Consider the following 16094-nt stretch of genomic DNA (forward strand, 5'->3'; position numbering starts at 1 on the left):
CCTCAGATACCTATGGAGAAATTTCCCCTTGCCAAAGTGATGATCACCAAAGGGGCAGGGAAGATTTCACCACCGACTTCCACATTTGCTTCTCTAGGGGCATAACTAATTGCTGTTCCCATAACTTTGAAGCAAGTGAATACAAACCTGGGACCAGGGCCGGCCCACCCAGAAGGCAAGGTGAGGTGACTGCCTCGGGCAGCAGGATCCCCAGGGGCGGCAGATTTGGCCTCCAAGAAATGCAACACCCAGTGTTGCTGCTGCTGCTGTAGTGGAAACAATGGCTGCAGCATGTTCCTTGGATACTGGATCTGCAGCTTCCTTGGCAGCCCTCGCTTATCGCCTCTTGGAGACTAGGAGGTGGTGCTGATCTCCTCCACCCCCCTTGTTCCTGATGCAGATCTTCACTTACCCCTTCTTCCCTGGTTATTGGTGGGCACCATTTTATGGTTCACCTCAGGAGTCAAAATGTCTTGGACCGGCCCTGCCTGGGGCTGTTGTGTATTCAGGACTGGCTCCCTCACAGTGACCTTTTGAGTGTGCACTATGGACATTCCATGTGCATCTTGGGGGATAGAATTCAGGAGTAGCCAATATGGCGGCCTCTGGAAATTGAGGTCTACAACTCTCATCAGCCCCAGCCAGCATGGCTTATGGTTGGAGGTAATGGGAGTTGTAGTCCACAACAACCACCACCACGTTGGCTACCCCTGAAAGAGACGTTCACATGCTAAGATTCAGAAACCTGTAACAGGTGCATAAGACTAGAACCATACTACCAGTTTGGTTAATTGAGAGTTCTGCCTAACCCAGTTCCTGGATTGCGTGACTTGGAAATATACTCTAGTAAGACAGCATATGATCTTAAAGAGTTAAAAAGAAAAATCCATAGGAAAATTAAAAATGTGCTTCAGTCTGTCACCCTCAGCATGAGGATGTATGGGGAAAGTGTTTCAGGGCTTGCTTCATCCTCGGATTCCGAGAAGGGTGTCTTGGCAAAGATTTCTACACACGTGTTTGTCATATCTAACTTATTAAGCAATTGAATTTAGTAATAATGACTGTAAATTAACCATCTGTCAAAGATAAGAAATGTCTGACTTAACCCTCGGGCTGCCGCAAATGCATTTGTACGATGCCCACAACATTGCAATGGTTGCCAAAAGGGAAAAATGGCAGCAGACCAAAAACTCACAGAGGAGTATGCATTCCTTTGTGCAAATTGTTGGTGGTTTCTTTTTATTCCTCTCCCCCGCCCATTTTTGGCCAAACTTTAGCTGTAAGGAGCTGTTTTGTTTTGTTTTATGTTTTGGAGATTAGCTTAACGGTAAAACAGAATGTATGTTTCTGTGTGAGAAGTGTGAGAAGCACACAGAGAAGTGTCTTTCAGCCCTCCCTCCCAAATTGAAATGGTAGTTTAAAAAATGTAAACCAATATGTGGTGTGCCTTGGAAAGGGCTGCTGGAGATTTATAAAGCTGTCTTCCTAAAATCCAATCGTCTTCTTTCAGCTCCTGGTTTACACAAGACATACAGTCGTACCTTGGATCCCAAACGCCTTGCGAGTCAAACGTTTTGGCTCCTGAATGCCGCAAACCCAGAAGTGACTGTTCCGGTTTGTGAACGTTCTTTGGAACCCGAACGTCCGACATGACTTCCACGGCTTCTGATTGGCTGCAGGAACTTTCTGCAGCCAATCAGAAGCCGTGCCTTGGTTTCCGAACGTTTTGGAAGTCGAACGGACTTCCAGAACGGATTCCTTTCGACTTCTGACGTACCACTGTATTTTTACTTCTGATATGATTATAATGCTCCCGATGGGTTACGCTGTAGGGAAGCATTGCACTCCCTAGGTATGGGCAGCAATGTGAACTGTGTTAAAAGCAGCTGTGTTTTCAAATCCTGGTTAATTGGGAAATCCTGGTTAGTCTTAACTACAGTAAATGCTTATACAGTGGTACCTCGGGTTAAGTACTTAATTCGTTCCGGAGGTCCGTACTTAACCTGAAACTGTTCTTAACCTGAAGCACCACTTTAGCTAATGGGGCCTCCTGCTGCAGCCATGCCGCTGGAGCACAATTTCTGTTCTCATCCTGAAGCAAAGTTCTTAACCTGAAGCACTATTTCTGGGTTAGCGGAGTCTGTAACCTGAAGCGTATGTAACCTGAGGTAAAGGTAAAAGGTAAAGGTACCCCTGCCCGTAGGGGCCAGTCTTGACAGACTCTGGGGTTGTGCGCTCATCTCACTCTATAGGCCGGGAGCCAGCGCTGTCCGCAGACACTTCCGGGTCACGTGGCCAGTGTGACAAAGCTACTCTGGCGAGCCAGAGCCGCACACGGAAACGCCGTTTACCTTCCTGCTAGTAAGCGGTCCTATTTATCTACTTGCACCCGGGGGTGTTTTCAAACTGCTAGGTTGGCAGGCGCTGGGACCGAGCAACGGGAGCGCACCCCGCCGCGGGGATTCGAACCGCCAACCAAGCGATCAGCAAGTCCTAGGCGCTGAGGTTTTACCCACAGCGCCACCCGCCACTGTATTGAAATTGACATGGTTTGGAACAATGATGTAATACTGTGGACAACTGCATCTGCACAAACCATATATCAAGAGTGGGGGACCATTTGAAGTCCAAGGACTTCAGGCAGTGATCTCTCACAGTCCTACCTGGAGATGCCCAGATTTGAACGTGGGACCTTCTGCGTGCAAAACAGAGGCTCTCCCATCGAGCTGTAGCCCTTCGTTCATCATGCTTTTAGGAGCTGTCTGCTTGGTCATTGACTCAAAAGTACTGGTGTACAGCTTGTGTAGCACTAAAGGTAAAAGGTAAAGGACCCCTGAACATTTTAAGTCCAGTTGAAGGCGACTATGGGGTTGTGGCACTCATCTCGCTTTCAAACCGAGGGAGCTGGTGTTTGTCCACAGAGAGCTTTCTGGGTCATGTGACCAGAATGACTAAACCACTTCTGGCACAGTGGAACACCATGACAGAAACCAGAGCACATGGAAACACCGTTTATCTTCCCACCACAGTGGTACCTATTTATCTACATGTACTGGCATGGTTTTGAACTGCTAGGTTGGCAGGAGCTGGGACAGAGCAAAGGGAGCTCACCCCATTGTGGGGATTTGAACTGACGGCCTTCTGATCAGCAAGCCCAAGAGGCTCAGTGGTTTAGACCACAGTGCCACCTGCACCTGCCTGTAGTACTGAGGAGCATGAAGGAACCCCCAATTTTGAATTGTGCCCAGTTTTGCAGTTTGATTGCAGCCACACAGGAAGGCAGAAAGTTCTCCTGCTTTTTCTCAGGCAGCTGGCCTTTTATTTCCTTGAAATGTAGGTGGTCACTGTGCATCGATGGCGTTTTTTCTGCTCTTCCTACATCTGGGACTTGCCTCTGACCCTCGCACCCAACCCAGGGAATAAAAATGGCTCCTATTCTGTTGGCCGCATGGCACTTTTAACTGTAAACAATCTTGGGCTATCGCATTAGAATCTGCCAAGAGCCAAAATTGCTGAAACATCACCGGGTCTATTCAAACCAGCTCATTCCACCTTCTCGTACATTTGGGAGAATTAAGCAGCTCTCTGTGGAAATAAGCATGTCAGCAAACATGTGCATAAAATTAGAAGCAAAATGAACCTGATGCACCAATCCAGAGCTGGAAGATGTTTGACAGCAAAAATGGGAGCCAGTTCTATTTGCTGATCAATACATGCAATGACCTTGTGCATTTAGAACAATGCAGGAAGCAGTAGGCCCCATCTAGTGATGGAAAAGACATGATGCCTGTAGAGAGCTGAATGTACGGACATCTACTAGGTTCAATTTGTTGAGCAAGGTTCAATTTGTTGTATCTTTAGTTGTGGGACTGGGGAAATGAAGGGACAGTCCAATATTAAAGGTAAAGAAAGGGACCCCTGACCATTAGGTCCAGTTGTGGCCGACTCTGGTGTCGCGGCGCTCATCTCGCTTTATTGGCCAAGGGAGCCGGCGTACAGCTTCCGGGTCATGGGGCCAGCATGACTAAGCCACTTCTGGTGAACCAGAGCAGCGCATGGAAACGCCGTTTACCTTTCCGCCGGAGCGGTACCTATTTATCTACTCGCACTTTGACGTGCTTTCAAACTGCTAGGTTGGCAGAAGCAGGGACTGAGCAACGGGAGCTCACCCCATCGGGGGGATTCGAACCGCAGACCTTCTGATCAGAAAGTCCTAGGCTCTGTGGTTTAACCCTCATCACCACCCGCATCTCTAGTCCAATATTAGTAAAGGTAAAGGTACCCCTGCCCGTACGGGCCAGTCTTGCCAGACTCTAGGGTTGTGCACTCATCTCACTCTATAGGCCGGGAGCCAGCGCTGTCCGCAGACACTTCCGGGTCACGTGGCCAGCGTGACAAGCTGCATCTGGCGAGCCAGTGCAGCACACGGAACGCCATTTACCTTCCCGCTAGTAAGCAGTCCCTATTTATCTACTCGCACTTTGACGTGCTTTCAAACTGCTAGGTTGGCAGAAGCAGGGACTGAGCAACGGGAGCTCACCCCATCGCGGGGATTCAAACCACAGACCTTCTGATCAGAAAGTCCTAGGCTCTGTGGTTTAACTCTCATCACCACCCGCATCTCTAGTCCAATATTAGTGTGTCCATATTACAGATGGGGAGTGAGGCTGAGAAGCAGAGCTATCCAGCAAGTTTGTGGCTCAGCAGAGATTGGAACTAGGCACTTCAAATTTAACATGCTCTTAATTATTAAGTTGCATTCGTCCAAAACAAAAATACCTTTCACTTACTCCCTTGAGCACCCAATGAGTCTCTGTGGTTTTTATTTAATGATTTTTAGTCATGCTGCTTCCTTATTCATTCGTTGAGGGAAAGAGCATCAACCAATCAGAGCCAAAACTTTTGAAAGCTAGCATTTGGGCATCCAGAAGAAGCATATTTTGCCAGCTGGAGTACTTTTTGCAAGTTTGTGACCCATGTCTCATGGCCATAGTTCCCAAAACTTGTAGTTCTTCTTGAGCTGCAATGGGTCCTATCTTCCAAACAGAAGGTCCCTTTCATCAAATCAATGTGCTGTCCTCACCACCATCTGAGAGAACTGCATATAAAGTATCCATTATTCACAGAGTCATATTGTAGAGTTGGATGAGACCCCAAGGGTCATCTAGTCCAACCCCCTGCAATGCAGGAATCTTGACTCAAGCATCCATGACAGACGGCCATCCAACCTCTGCTTAAAAACCTCCAAGGAAGGAGAGTCCACAACCTCTTGAGAGAGACCATCCCACTGTCGAACAATGGACCCTGTCATGCTGCCCAGCTTCAGTCAAAAAGAGACCAAGCACTCCTGTATTTTAAATACATTTAAGAAAAATAATCATACGGATTCGTTTTTCTTTTCCTGTAAAGCATCATTCTAGAACAAGAATAAACACATTTCTATATCTTACACCTATCCATGATGTTGTTGTTGTTTTACCTATTGTAAGCCAATCTGAATGCATTAAAAGGTCAGGATATGTTTGGAATGAGTAAATAAAAATGTCCTTAACCTTCTGCCCCCCTCTTCCACCATTGTTATATTCTAGTGTGATCAGGGAATGACCGCGATTGGACTATGCGAGCAAACTTGGTTTTCAAAGGAGCCTAATGCAGTCCCCAAGTTCACCCATTTACTTTTTCCTCTGTAAGTGAATGTTTGTTACTAAATATATGGAATAAAAGGTGAGGTGTTGTTTTTGAGGGAAATTATTGCAGTGAAAGAAAAATCTTCCATCACCTTGACTGTAGGTGAATAGGGGTCTTTGAAATAAACAAAGCCTTCCTCGAACATTCTCTGCTAGTGTTCTTCTGTTCCATACATTTTAGAAACAGTTGAAGGTAAGACCAGGTGGGCAAGAATGCCATAACTGTAGTGTTTCTCCACTAAGAAACTTTTTTTTAAAGTATTTGCCTACCTCCTAATTAACTATCTATGAATGTGGCTGTGAATTGGGGATGTTGTTGTTGTCCTCCACCATTCACCACCATTCACTACAAACCGTGCCTTGCTTTCTTGCTTGCTAGTTTTAAAAATGTCACTTCAGTAGGCCAAAGACTTAAAAAGGAAAGGGTTTACCCACTTTTTAGGGTTTTAAAAGAAATTACCATCTTCAGTGTGAGTGAAAATGCAGTTCGTTTCCGCCCCCCTCCTCAGTGTCGGGAACTAACAATGGAGAAAGATAGCTGACTCATGGGACAGAACGAAGAACTTCTGTGTTGTCATTTTTTATTTCCACTGCAGTTGCTTCCGAAGTTTTAAAATGCAGATTTGAGCACTTCAAATGCTGTGAAATGGACAACTTCTCCTCAGTTCCTCAGTTCTTTACAGCTACTGGAGTCTGGCTATCCCCCTTTTGGCTGTAAAAATGAAGCTATGAGATCTGATTATGCTGTGCTAAGAATGTTTTACCTTAGTTAGTGATGGACATGTTGGAAAGGAACTATACAGGAAAAAACTGTTTCTCTGTATTGCAGTAGTAAATCATAATGCTTTTGTGTTGGCTTATCCTCGTGGCTACAATATAATACAAGGAACTCATATTTCAAAATTAGCTGAAGGTTTCTTTTCTCAGACCAGCTATACTTCCTTGTTTTGCCAGCCACAGTTCCTTTGAGCAGCGATTTCTTAATGGATTCATCTATTAATTTGCAGACATCTAAGAGTATCTCTCGGGGGTTCCCCCCCCTTTCCCCCCTAATCTTGATGTTAGCAATACTTTGTGCACAAATATCCTTCTTGGATAGTCCAAAGCTGCATAAATGACTCTTTTAGCTTGATCCATCTCTTTGGATTAATCTCAGACATGTCTGTACACCATAGGCAAACACCGCCTCGCTGAAACAGTGAGCAAAATGCTACAGGGTAGAACCAGATACACCAAAGATGGGGAAATATATATTGGTATTGTTCAGGACTGCAGTTACGGAACTGCTTGATGTCAAAATAGCTGTGATCCATAGAAGTATAACAAATCGAAGGAGGTGCCAGTGTCCTATTTAATCAGTGAACCTCTAAAGCATTTTCAAACTAAGTAATTTGCCTGAAGCAGCGGTGAAGAACTGGGTGACCCCCCAGATGTTGTGGAACTCCCATCACCCCCTGCCAGCATGCCCAATGGTCAGGGATGATGAGAGCTGTTGTTCAGCAACATCTGGAAAGCCACAGCTTCTGCATCCATACTTTGCTGTTTTCGAAGCAGTTACGAAACTTTTAATACTGTGCGGTAAGGGAAAAAGTTTCAGCAAAACGCATTGTAAACCTCATAATGGGAAATCACGTTGGCGATAGATGGGACTCCACAGCGCCATATGGTGTCACAGTGTTATAGCGCATTTAAAACACTTTTTCTTTACTGAAGTAGCTGAGTCCCAGGCATCTCATCGCAACCCAAAGCGTTTCAGCATGAAACAGATAATGTTAGATATATTACAGGCTGTGCTGTAGACAGCCTTTTGGCATCCGCAGGGTGCAAAGGTGTGACTTTGTACAGACTGGCCCTGAAAGAACTGGCAGGGTGGTCCAACACATGGCCCAAGGAATGGCCCTTGAGGCCTTTCTTTGAGACCCTCAGCAACATTTGATGTCAGCCCTCATGCTGCCTTTGCAAAGCTGGATAAGGAGGCCCTGGGCTTTGGGAATGGGACATGAATGGCTCAGACAGGGTCCTAGAGTCTTCCCAAAGCCTGGTTAGCACTTCCCCAGCTTTGGGAAGGAGGAGGAGCGCCTCCTGCCAGAGTCTCATGTCTCCTTCCCCAAACCTGGTGTGTTGCTTTGTTGGCTTTCACGTGGTAGCACGAGGAATGGGGAGGGGCATCAAATTTTGGCCTACGTCCCACTCACCCAACAAGGCAGTGTGCGGCCCACAGGTTCTGTGACAAAGTACCTCTTGCGGCCCACTTTGTATGAAAGTTGCACCGCCCTGCACTAGATTTTTTAAAAAAGTTCCTATGGTAGAACTTGGGTATTCAGAACCTCAGACCAATACACAGTAAAGGTCTGACCAAAACCTAGCTCTGTCAAACTTCTTCAAGAATGGTACTCAATTCTGGTGTCCATCTCTAACGTGGAGATATTATTAATTTGAAGTGGCAGACATGGTGACTCAGGCTGGTCTAACCACCAGCTGCTAAACATGTTGCTTGAAAAGAAGGGGTGATGTTGACTTGTGCAGAAAAAATCTGTGTATGAGAATTGAAATTTGCCATCTCCTCCGCACCCCTGCAAACCCACCCACTGGACACCATCAGAATTCTCCTCAGAAGGCTGGAATACTCTTTGGACAATATAGGGACTGCAGGAGGAGAAGGGAAAATCCCATCATGCCCACTGGTGCAATGTTAGAATTTGTCTGAAAAAATATGGTTTTGTGGTGCTGCTCTCTTGGGGGCCCTTTCTTGGTTGTCAAAAATGGCCCATAAGTACATTGCACCAATTCCATCCTTAAACCCTAGAATAATTCTCTGGGTCTGTACTTTGTGTTTCTCCTCTTCCTTATTTTAGCATCTTTACCTTTCAGACCCAAGGACTTTGTGCATTTTTGCAGTATTTCTTCTTATTAGGGGGGGGGGGGGGAAAGGCCTGATAAGGGTCAAGCTAGACAAGACGCTAAATGCGTCATTACAAACCACATCTACGGTTTGTTTGTTTTTTAGAAAAAGAAAAGAATATTAGCAACTGCGAGGGAGGCCAATTTTCACTTGGATTGCAGTGCACAAGGAGGGCAGGTTTAACCCCTTTCTCCCTTGTCAGAGCCCTAGCAATAATCATAGCCCAGTTTCTACCAGCTCTGGAATCAAAGCTCCCATTGCTACTGATTTGAGTGGGGTGGTTGCAACTGCAGTAAGGAGGGAAATAGCTTCCATTGGTCCTGTGGTGTTTGCCTCCTAGGTGGGTCATTGGGAAAGGGTTAAATGAGTGAGAATGTGATTGGCCAGTGGGAATGCAAGAGGGGAGTAAAAGTTAGAGTGGGAGGTTTTGAAAGGCAGATGAGGTTTGGGAGTGGAAGAAGGAGGGAGGATTAGGTGTGGGTTGGTAGAGTTGTATTGTGAGAGAGTGAGAGGAATTGTCAGGTGGAGTCAGATAGATAGTGGGAATAATCAGTTTGAAGTTGTTAGGAACTAAGATTAAGAAACTGCCAAGAAAAATTAACTGTAACCATAAGCTTGTTCCTGCATTTAAAAATAAACTTGATTATTTGTTAATGTTAACAACTGACTGGACTCCGTGTGTACCCGAGGGAAACGGGGTGGTGGCAGTGAAGAAAGCAATCACAGTGGTGGCACAGGGTCAATAGACCATCATATGTACGGGGGCCCTGTGTGATCGCCACAGGTCCTTTCCAACCAGCTGAAGTTCTGGGGTGTAAGAAAACCCAAAAACCTAGGTGATGTCCTCCCCCTGCAATCCCCATGCAATTTTCTCTGGGCGCTTCAGGTGAGAGTAGGGGAAGTCCCATTACTCAAGCAGAAGTCCATTCAGCACCTGCTTTGCATGCAGAAGGTCCTATGTTCTGTGTTCAATCCCTTGTGTCTCCTGGTAGGCCTGAGAATGTCCCAACCAATGTAGACAATTCTGAGTTATAGAATCATAGAACTATAGAGTTGGAAGGGACCTTGAGGACAATCCAGTCCAACCCCCTGCAATGCAGGAAAATGCAGTTGTCCTGTAGGGGACAACCTGCAACCTTGGCATTATCAGCACCACGTTCTAGCCAACTGAGCTAAGTTAGCTGGACCTGTGCCCCAGCAGAGTATAATGCTCTTTCCTATGTTCCTATTGGGTAAAAAGGTAAAGGGACCCCTGATCACTAGGTCCAGTCGTGACCGACTCTGGGGTTGCCGGCGCTCATCTCGCTCTATGGGCCAAGGGAGCCGGCGTACAGCTTCCAGGTCATGTGGCCAGCATGACTAAGCCGCTTCTGGCGAACCAGAGCAACACACGGAAACACCGTTTACCTTCCCACCAGAGCAGTACCTATTTATCTACTTGTACTTTGACGTGCTTTCAAACTGCTAGGTTGGCAGGAGCAGGGACTGAGCAACAGGAGCTCACCCCGTCGCGGGGATTCGAACCGCCGACCTTCTGATCGGCAAGCCCTAGGCTCTGTGGTTTAGACCACAGTGCCACCCTCCAGATGAATAATTTGAAGGAATCCTATAATTTAAAACACACACACACAGCACCAGATGTGATTTGTGATGTGTTTCACATCATGCCCACTTTGGCCCTAATAAAGTAAGCTTAAGAGCTGAGCAGGGATTTGGACATCCAATGTCCAAAGCCTTTGTGCTGTCCCAATGGGGACAACATTAGACACAATGTACACCCAGCTATCCCCATTCAACCTTTAAAAGGAAAAGGAATGGGGGAAAGGCACAAATATTCATGCTCTTTCTCGTTTTTGCTGAGAGTAAATGATGAAAATGCTGTTTTAAATGAGACCATGGAGGCCCCTGGGAAACATCATTTTAACTGTGCCAAGGATGCCTCTCTCTCTTTTTTTCCTTCTGCATTTCTTTATTAATAAAAACCACATTTTGTTTGCAAAACAAAACAGATTGGTCCAGTGGCACAAAACAATAATGCGGTGAAGGCGCTAGTTCATTAAACTGGAATACAGGGATTGGGTTACTAATTTGATGCTTTTAATTTCATGTTATAAATTACGTCCTTTCAGAAGGTAGGAGAAAAAATATTTCCCGTGACAATGGCTACCTACAGACAGGAAGGTTATATATTACCCCGGAGAAATGAAAAGTTGAGGGAGTTGCGGGAGATTAGGCCTGCCGCTCAGATGGTTCCTCGGGAGCAGAAAGTAACGTGTGTGTATCAAGAGTAGCTTTATAAATACTCTTCATCAAATACAGTACAGAGTGCTTTCTTTGCTCTTTTAATAAGAAGTTTTATAAAGATGCTAGGTAGATGGTAGCTACCAAATTCAACAACACGGCTATGAGCCAAACACGAAAAACAAACACAAAAGCATTATCAGTGGGAGAATCAAACGAGAGGGTCATCCTTCATAAGCCTTAAGTGTTTTCAATTCATATCTGCATTATGTTTCCCAATGTCCATCCTCATCGGGATAAACAAGCCTTTAACTTTGCAGTTCTAAACATGTCAGCTCAGAAGTGGATCTTATCTAGTTCAGTGGATCTTACTCCCTGGTAAGTGGGCATAGGATTGTGACCTAAAACCTATTTTCTTCATGTCTACTCTTACTGTTAAGGTCCTCCTTTCCCTCATTGGTCTGTTTAGTAAAATATCTCTAAGCACTATCAAACATATGGTGCAGACATATTTCCCCCCTTTCAATCAAGTCTTAGATACCCAAATATGAGAGAGAGATTTCTCCAAAGTTGATATAGGGTGGTATTCAACCAAGTTCTTCTCAGAATTGATCCACCGAAATGAATGCACATAAGTTAACCATACTGATTAATTTCAGTGGATCTGCTCTGAGTAAAAGTTGAGTACCACCCAAAGGGTCGCATCCAGCTGCATTCTACTCAGACACATTGAAATTAATGGGCCTCAGTTAGTCGTAACTGTTAATTTCAATGAGTCTACTTTGAGTAGAGCTAAACACTGGATGCTGCCTTTACTGTTTGCAGCAGAGTGAAGGAGCTCTCTCCTGTGACTTCCTCCCCATTTTTGAAAGGTTGTTCCCTGAAGCTGAGGAACTTGGCTTTATTCTGAGTACTACAACCCAATGGTCATTTAGCACCAATTAGAGTACAGCTCTTCCTGTTTGACCCATTTTGAAACTTGTCATCTAGTCTGCAATTCAGTACTCACTTAACTGAGAGTAAGCCCCATGGAAGTCAATGAGATTTGCTGCTTCGGAGTATACTTGCATGGGATTGCACCGTTAAGTCCAGAAAGTGCTATCTCGCAACATATTCACACAGGAGCTTTTGGCATAAAATAGGGGTCAATAAAAACAGCCAGCTTAAACTAGGATTCAATTTGTTGTTGTTTAGTTGTTTAGTCGTGTCCGACTCTTCGTGACCCCATGGACCAGAGCACGCCAGGCACTCCTGTCTTCCACTGCCTCTCGCAGTTTGGTCAAACTCATGCTTGTAGCTTCGAGAACACTGTCCAACCATATCGTCCTCTGTCGTCCCCTTCTCCTTGTGCCCTCCATCTTTCCCAACATCAGGGACTTTTCCAGGGAGTCTTCTCTTTTCATGAGGTGGCCAAAATATTGGAGCCTCAGCTTCATGATCTGTCCTTCCAGTGAGCACTCAGGGCTGATTTCCTTAAGAATGGATAGGTTTGATCTTCTGGCAGTCCATGGGACTCTCAAGAGTCTCCTCCAGCACCATAATTCAAAAGCATCAATTCTTCGGCGATCACCCTTCTTTATGGTCCAACTCTCACTAGAGACAGCCAATTTACCATGTGGCTTGGGGAATAGCAGACTCTCTAGGACAAAATAGGACTCCTAGACATCCTATCTGGAAGTCTTTCATTAGACTTCAAGGGACTAGGAAAGGGGGGGAGGAAAGAGGAGATATTTGGGCACAACCATCATTCCCACTCTAATAAATAATGGTTTTGTGTTACATTTGAACTGGCCCTAAGTCTCCCGCATTCACAGCTCACTTCCATGACGCCATTGGGGGCAATGATCCCTGGGCACCACTGCTGCTGCACAGCCTTAATTTATGACACTGTAGACACTGTGGTTTCTAAAAGTAACATTACATTTTTTTAAAAAATTGGAATGATATGCCATAAAAATGAAACAATACTTATTGAATGCTTTGTCCCGCCAAAGCTGCGCGAGATCCATTTTCTCTTTGAGAATGAAGGTTAAACACCATAAACTTGATTACTTCTCGAGGCTCAGAGAGACTCCGCAGTCCTGAGCCCTGTTTTAAGCTGATTGTCCATTATCTTTTTGTGCCTTATTGACTTGAGGACTAATTAAGAGCATTAGCATAAAATGAAAAAATTACAATGCAAGAATGGTGCCAATTATCACATGTGAACCACATTCTGAAACTGTAAAACATTCATTTTGCATTACTGATCTGGCCCTGCGAGTCTTCGGTGCTGCCAAGCAGATAATGCTGATGTTTTTTCATATGTTCATCCCCCCCCCCTTTCTGCAGCACCCATTTTTGAGATCAGTTTTACTCCTAAATGCCTCTTCTTTTTACAGGGTCTTCAGGGTGAAGGTGCTCCAAGGTGCAAAGTGTGTACAGCCGAGGTAAGTCACTCATTATTATTCTTTACTTACATCATTTCTTCATAAAACTTCTGATTAAGAGTAAAATGAAACCGTTTTTAACCTGAGAGCTAGTCAAACGTAGTATGAGCTAAGAACTAGGAACTCAACCACAAAACCACTAGATGATGTTGTCACTCGTCTTTCATCCTCAGTTTGCATCATATATAAATCACAGAACTGGCTTACATTTTAAGATTGTTGTGATGGTCACTGTGATATGGTAGATAATGGGTGGAATTCAATGTAGTACTAAGTCAATGGGCCTATTAGTGCAAGGATTTCCCCTTGCTCAGAAGACTCTTTTCATCCTACAGCACCTAAATCTGTTCTGGGGGTTCCCCAAACTTTTGGAAGCATATTTGGGGATGGCATAGGGTGGCTGATAGGAGGAGAGGAGGGAAGGACATGTTTCACAGGCAGAAGTCATTCCACTCCTGCAATTATTTAGTTGAATACCACCCAAAGTGCTTCAATGTGTCACAAATGGTCTTGATGTGCATATTCTGTTAATAATGCAGATTATTTTATTTTGTTTGTGCTGGTGTGGGGTTTTTACATATTGATATTTTTGAAACCATTCAAAACATGTACACATGCTTCCCAATGGATAGAGATCCACATTTTTTTTCCTGGCTAGCTGAGCAGTCTAGACTGCCCCTGGTTACGCACATGTGGACAAATTAATTTGTTTATCAATCACAGGTATATATACCCAGCAACATCTTTGGTGGCCAGTAGAAATGCTGATTGCTTGGCCAGTGTCCCTTTGTTTTAGTGTTCTAATATGGTCATCTTGGTCAAAGTGCTTCAAACTGCAACAGGACCACAGTTCCACACTTTTAAAAAATGTGCATAAGAACTCCTGTCTGCCAGATCAGGCTGGTGGCCGCCCAGCTAGCCAAACATCTTACTGTCACTGGAGCCAATCAGATGCCCATTTGTCTGCAGTCCTTGCTTCAGCGTCAACACAAAACAGCTGAAAATAGTCTGTACCAACAACAGATCCATTTGCATTATCGCATTGGCCTAGTGCATATTGAAAAAGAAGTCATACATGACTTGTATTGCATCTGTGAAAAGCGGGGCCTCTGGTTCCTATGCGTTTGGTAGCATTGTTTTCGCAATTCTTGATAGAAGGTCTTTGCTCTTCACCGTCTAATTCCCTAATTCAAATGGCACTTCAGCCATCAAATGCTCCTTTCAGAGGTGCATCATGTGAAAGAATCGTTGTGGCAGACGCAGGTAAGAGTATTACAAAGGAATAGCTTAAGGGGTTGTTCTGCTGTAGAATGTTTACTTCACCTGACATGTCTATCTTGGATGCCATCCATGATTATTCATCTGGATGTTATTTACATGAGTAAGGATACATCATTTCTTCTGTAGACAAAGGATGGGAGAAGGGAGGGAAGAAGATGCAGCCCAATACCTAAGAAAGTTAAGGGATTAAAAACAATTGTACAGGAACAAATAAAATGGCTGGTGTTTTGTAACAGTCAAACTTGATCTGCCATAACTGTTGCAATGACAGTAAGCCACACTTCCTCGCACAGAGGTTGATGTATTGGCTTGTACTAATGGTTGATTAAGGGGCGCAATCCAAGATGTTAATGTAGCACCTTAAAAGAACAATGCTTTAAACCTGGGGACCTGTATGCAATGTATAGGGTGGTCTTCTGTAAGTCAAAATGGGGGTCACAGACATGGACAGCTGGTAGTGTTCTGAATTAAAGTTGTCTGGATTGAATTTGCTTTAAGTGCTAGATATCAAAGTTTTATACAGGAGACTCAGGAGGTTGGAGTCTTGTGATTGCACCGCTTCCATCTTTGATTGATCAGCATCTGTGTCTTCTTCTCACACATAAATAGAATTGCTTCAAGAGCCTTCAAAATTCTGGGTGAATAATAATCTTAGAAGCTTTGTGAATCTCACAGAGATGGCATTTCCAAAGGTTCTAAACTCAGAAGTCTTGTTGAGCTATAGATGTTCAAAACAGAAGTTCTAAAAGGCAACACATGTTGATTAGGCCAGTTTTTGTTTTTGTTTTAACCCATGAAAATACATTTGAAAAAGAGCAAGGGGCTTTCAACAGCAACTCTGTAAGTACTGTTACAGAGCCATGCTGTGGAGGTCAAGTTGCACACAACCACTGCCCTGAAAGAAAGTAGCAAAGAACTTCAATCATGTATAGAAAAAGCTACAGATGGATGTATAAAGAAACTAGTTTTTTTTCCATCTTCAAGACCATCAGACTCACCAGACCATTATCAGGAGAAGAGAAGATAATGCACAAAATAACAGCAGAACCAAAAGCACACCTGTGTTTAGATTCAGTTGCTGCATTCAGATGTCCAGCTAAACTATGGTGTAGCAAGATGTAAACAAGCCTAGCTTCAATTGCTTGCATGCTTCTCCTCTCATCTGGCCAGGAGGAGCAGTTTGAAACGTTTGCTTCTACATTTGTTCAGCATGTCATCCACACCAGAAACTGTCGTTAACATTAACTGTGGTTAGTTTGAAAGAAATCAGCTTAAACCCATGGTTTATGAACCTGAGTTGTTCAGAAAGTGGCTCTGGCAGTGCAAGATTATGCATGTCTGCACAGAAGTTTAATGGGATTCAATTCCAGGAAGGTGTATTTAGGATTTGAGTCTCAGTTATATATGCGGACCTCAATATATTTTGCTGCATGGGGCAACATGGTACAGAATTTGGCCTCTAATATTAGGGTGAAATGCCTAAAGAGCTCACCACAACTAAGACTGAGCAGGACCTACTGGACAAGAAACAGATTAAAACTGCCAACAAAAAGT

The 16094-nt window shown here is 44.4% G+C and overlaps 1 protein-coding gene across 2 annotated transcripts in view; it reads left to right on the plus strand.

Annotated features, from left to right (window-relative positions):
- LOC144327771 (uncharacterized) overlaps positions 1–16094 on the plus strand; it is a 241161-nt gene that overhangs the window by 41349 nt on the left and 183718 nt on the right. Inside the window, exon 3 of one of the 2 annotated variants that reach the window (XM_077928495.1) lies at positions 13212–13259. The exons of the other annotated variant lie outside the window; for it this stretch is intronic. Coding sequence (XP_077784621.1) covers positions 13212–13259 — 48 coding nt within the window. The remainder of the gene's footprint in view (positions 1–13211; positions 13260–16094) is intronic. 2 annotated transcript variants of the gene reach the window in all.

The sequence above is a fragment of the Podarcis muralis genome, chromosome 5 (assembly GCF_964188315.1).
Source record: "Podarcis muralis chromosome 5, rPodMur119.hap1.1, whole genome shotgun sequence".
NCBI classification, from domain to species: Eukaryota; Metazoa; Chordata; class Lepidosauria; order Squamata; family Lacertidae; genus Podarcis; species Podarcis muralis.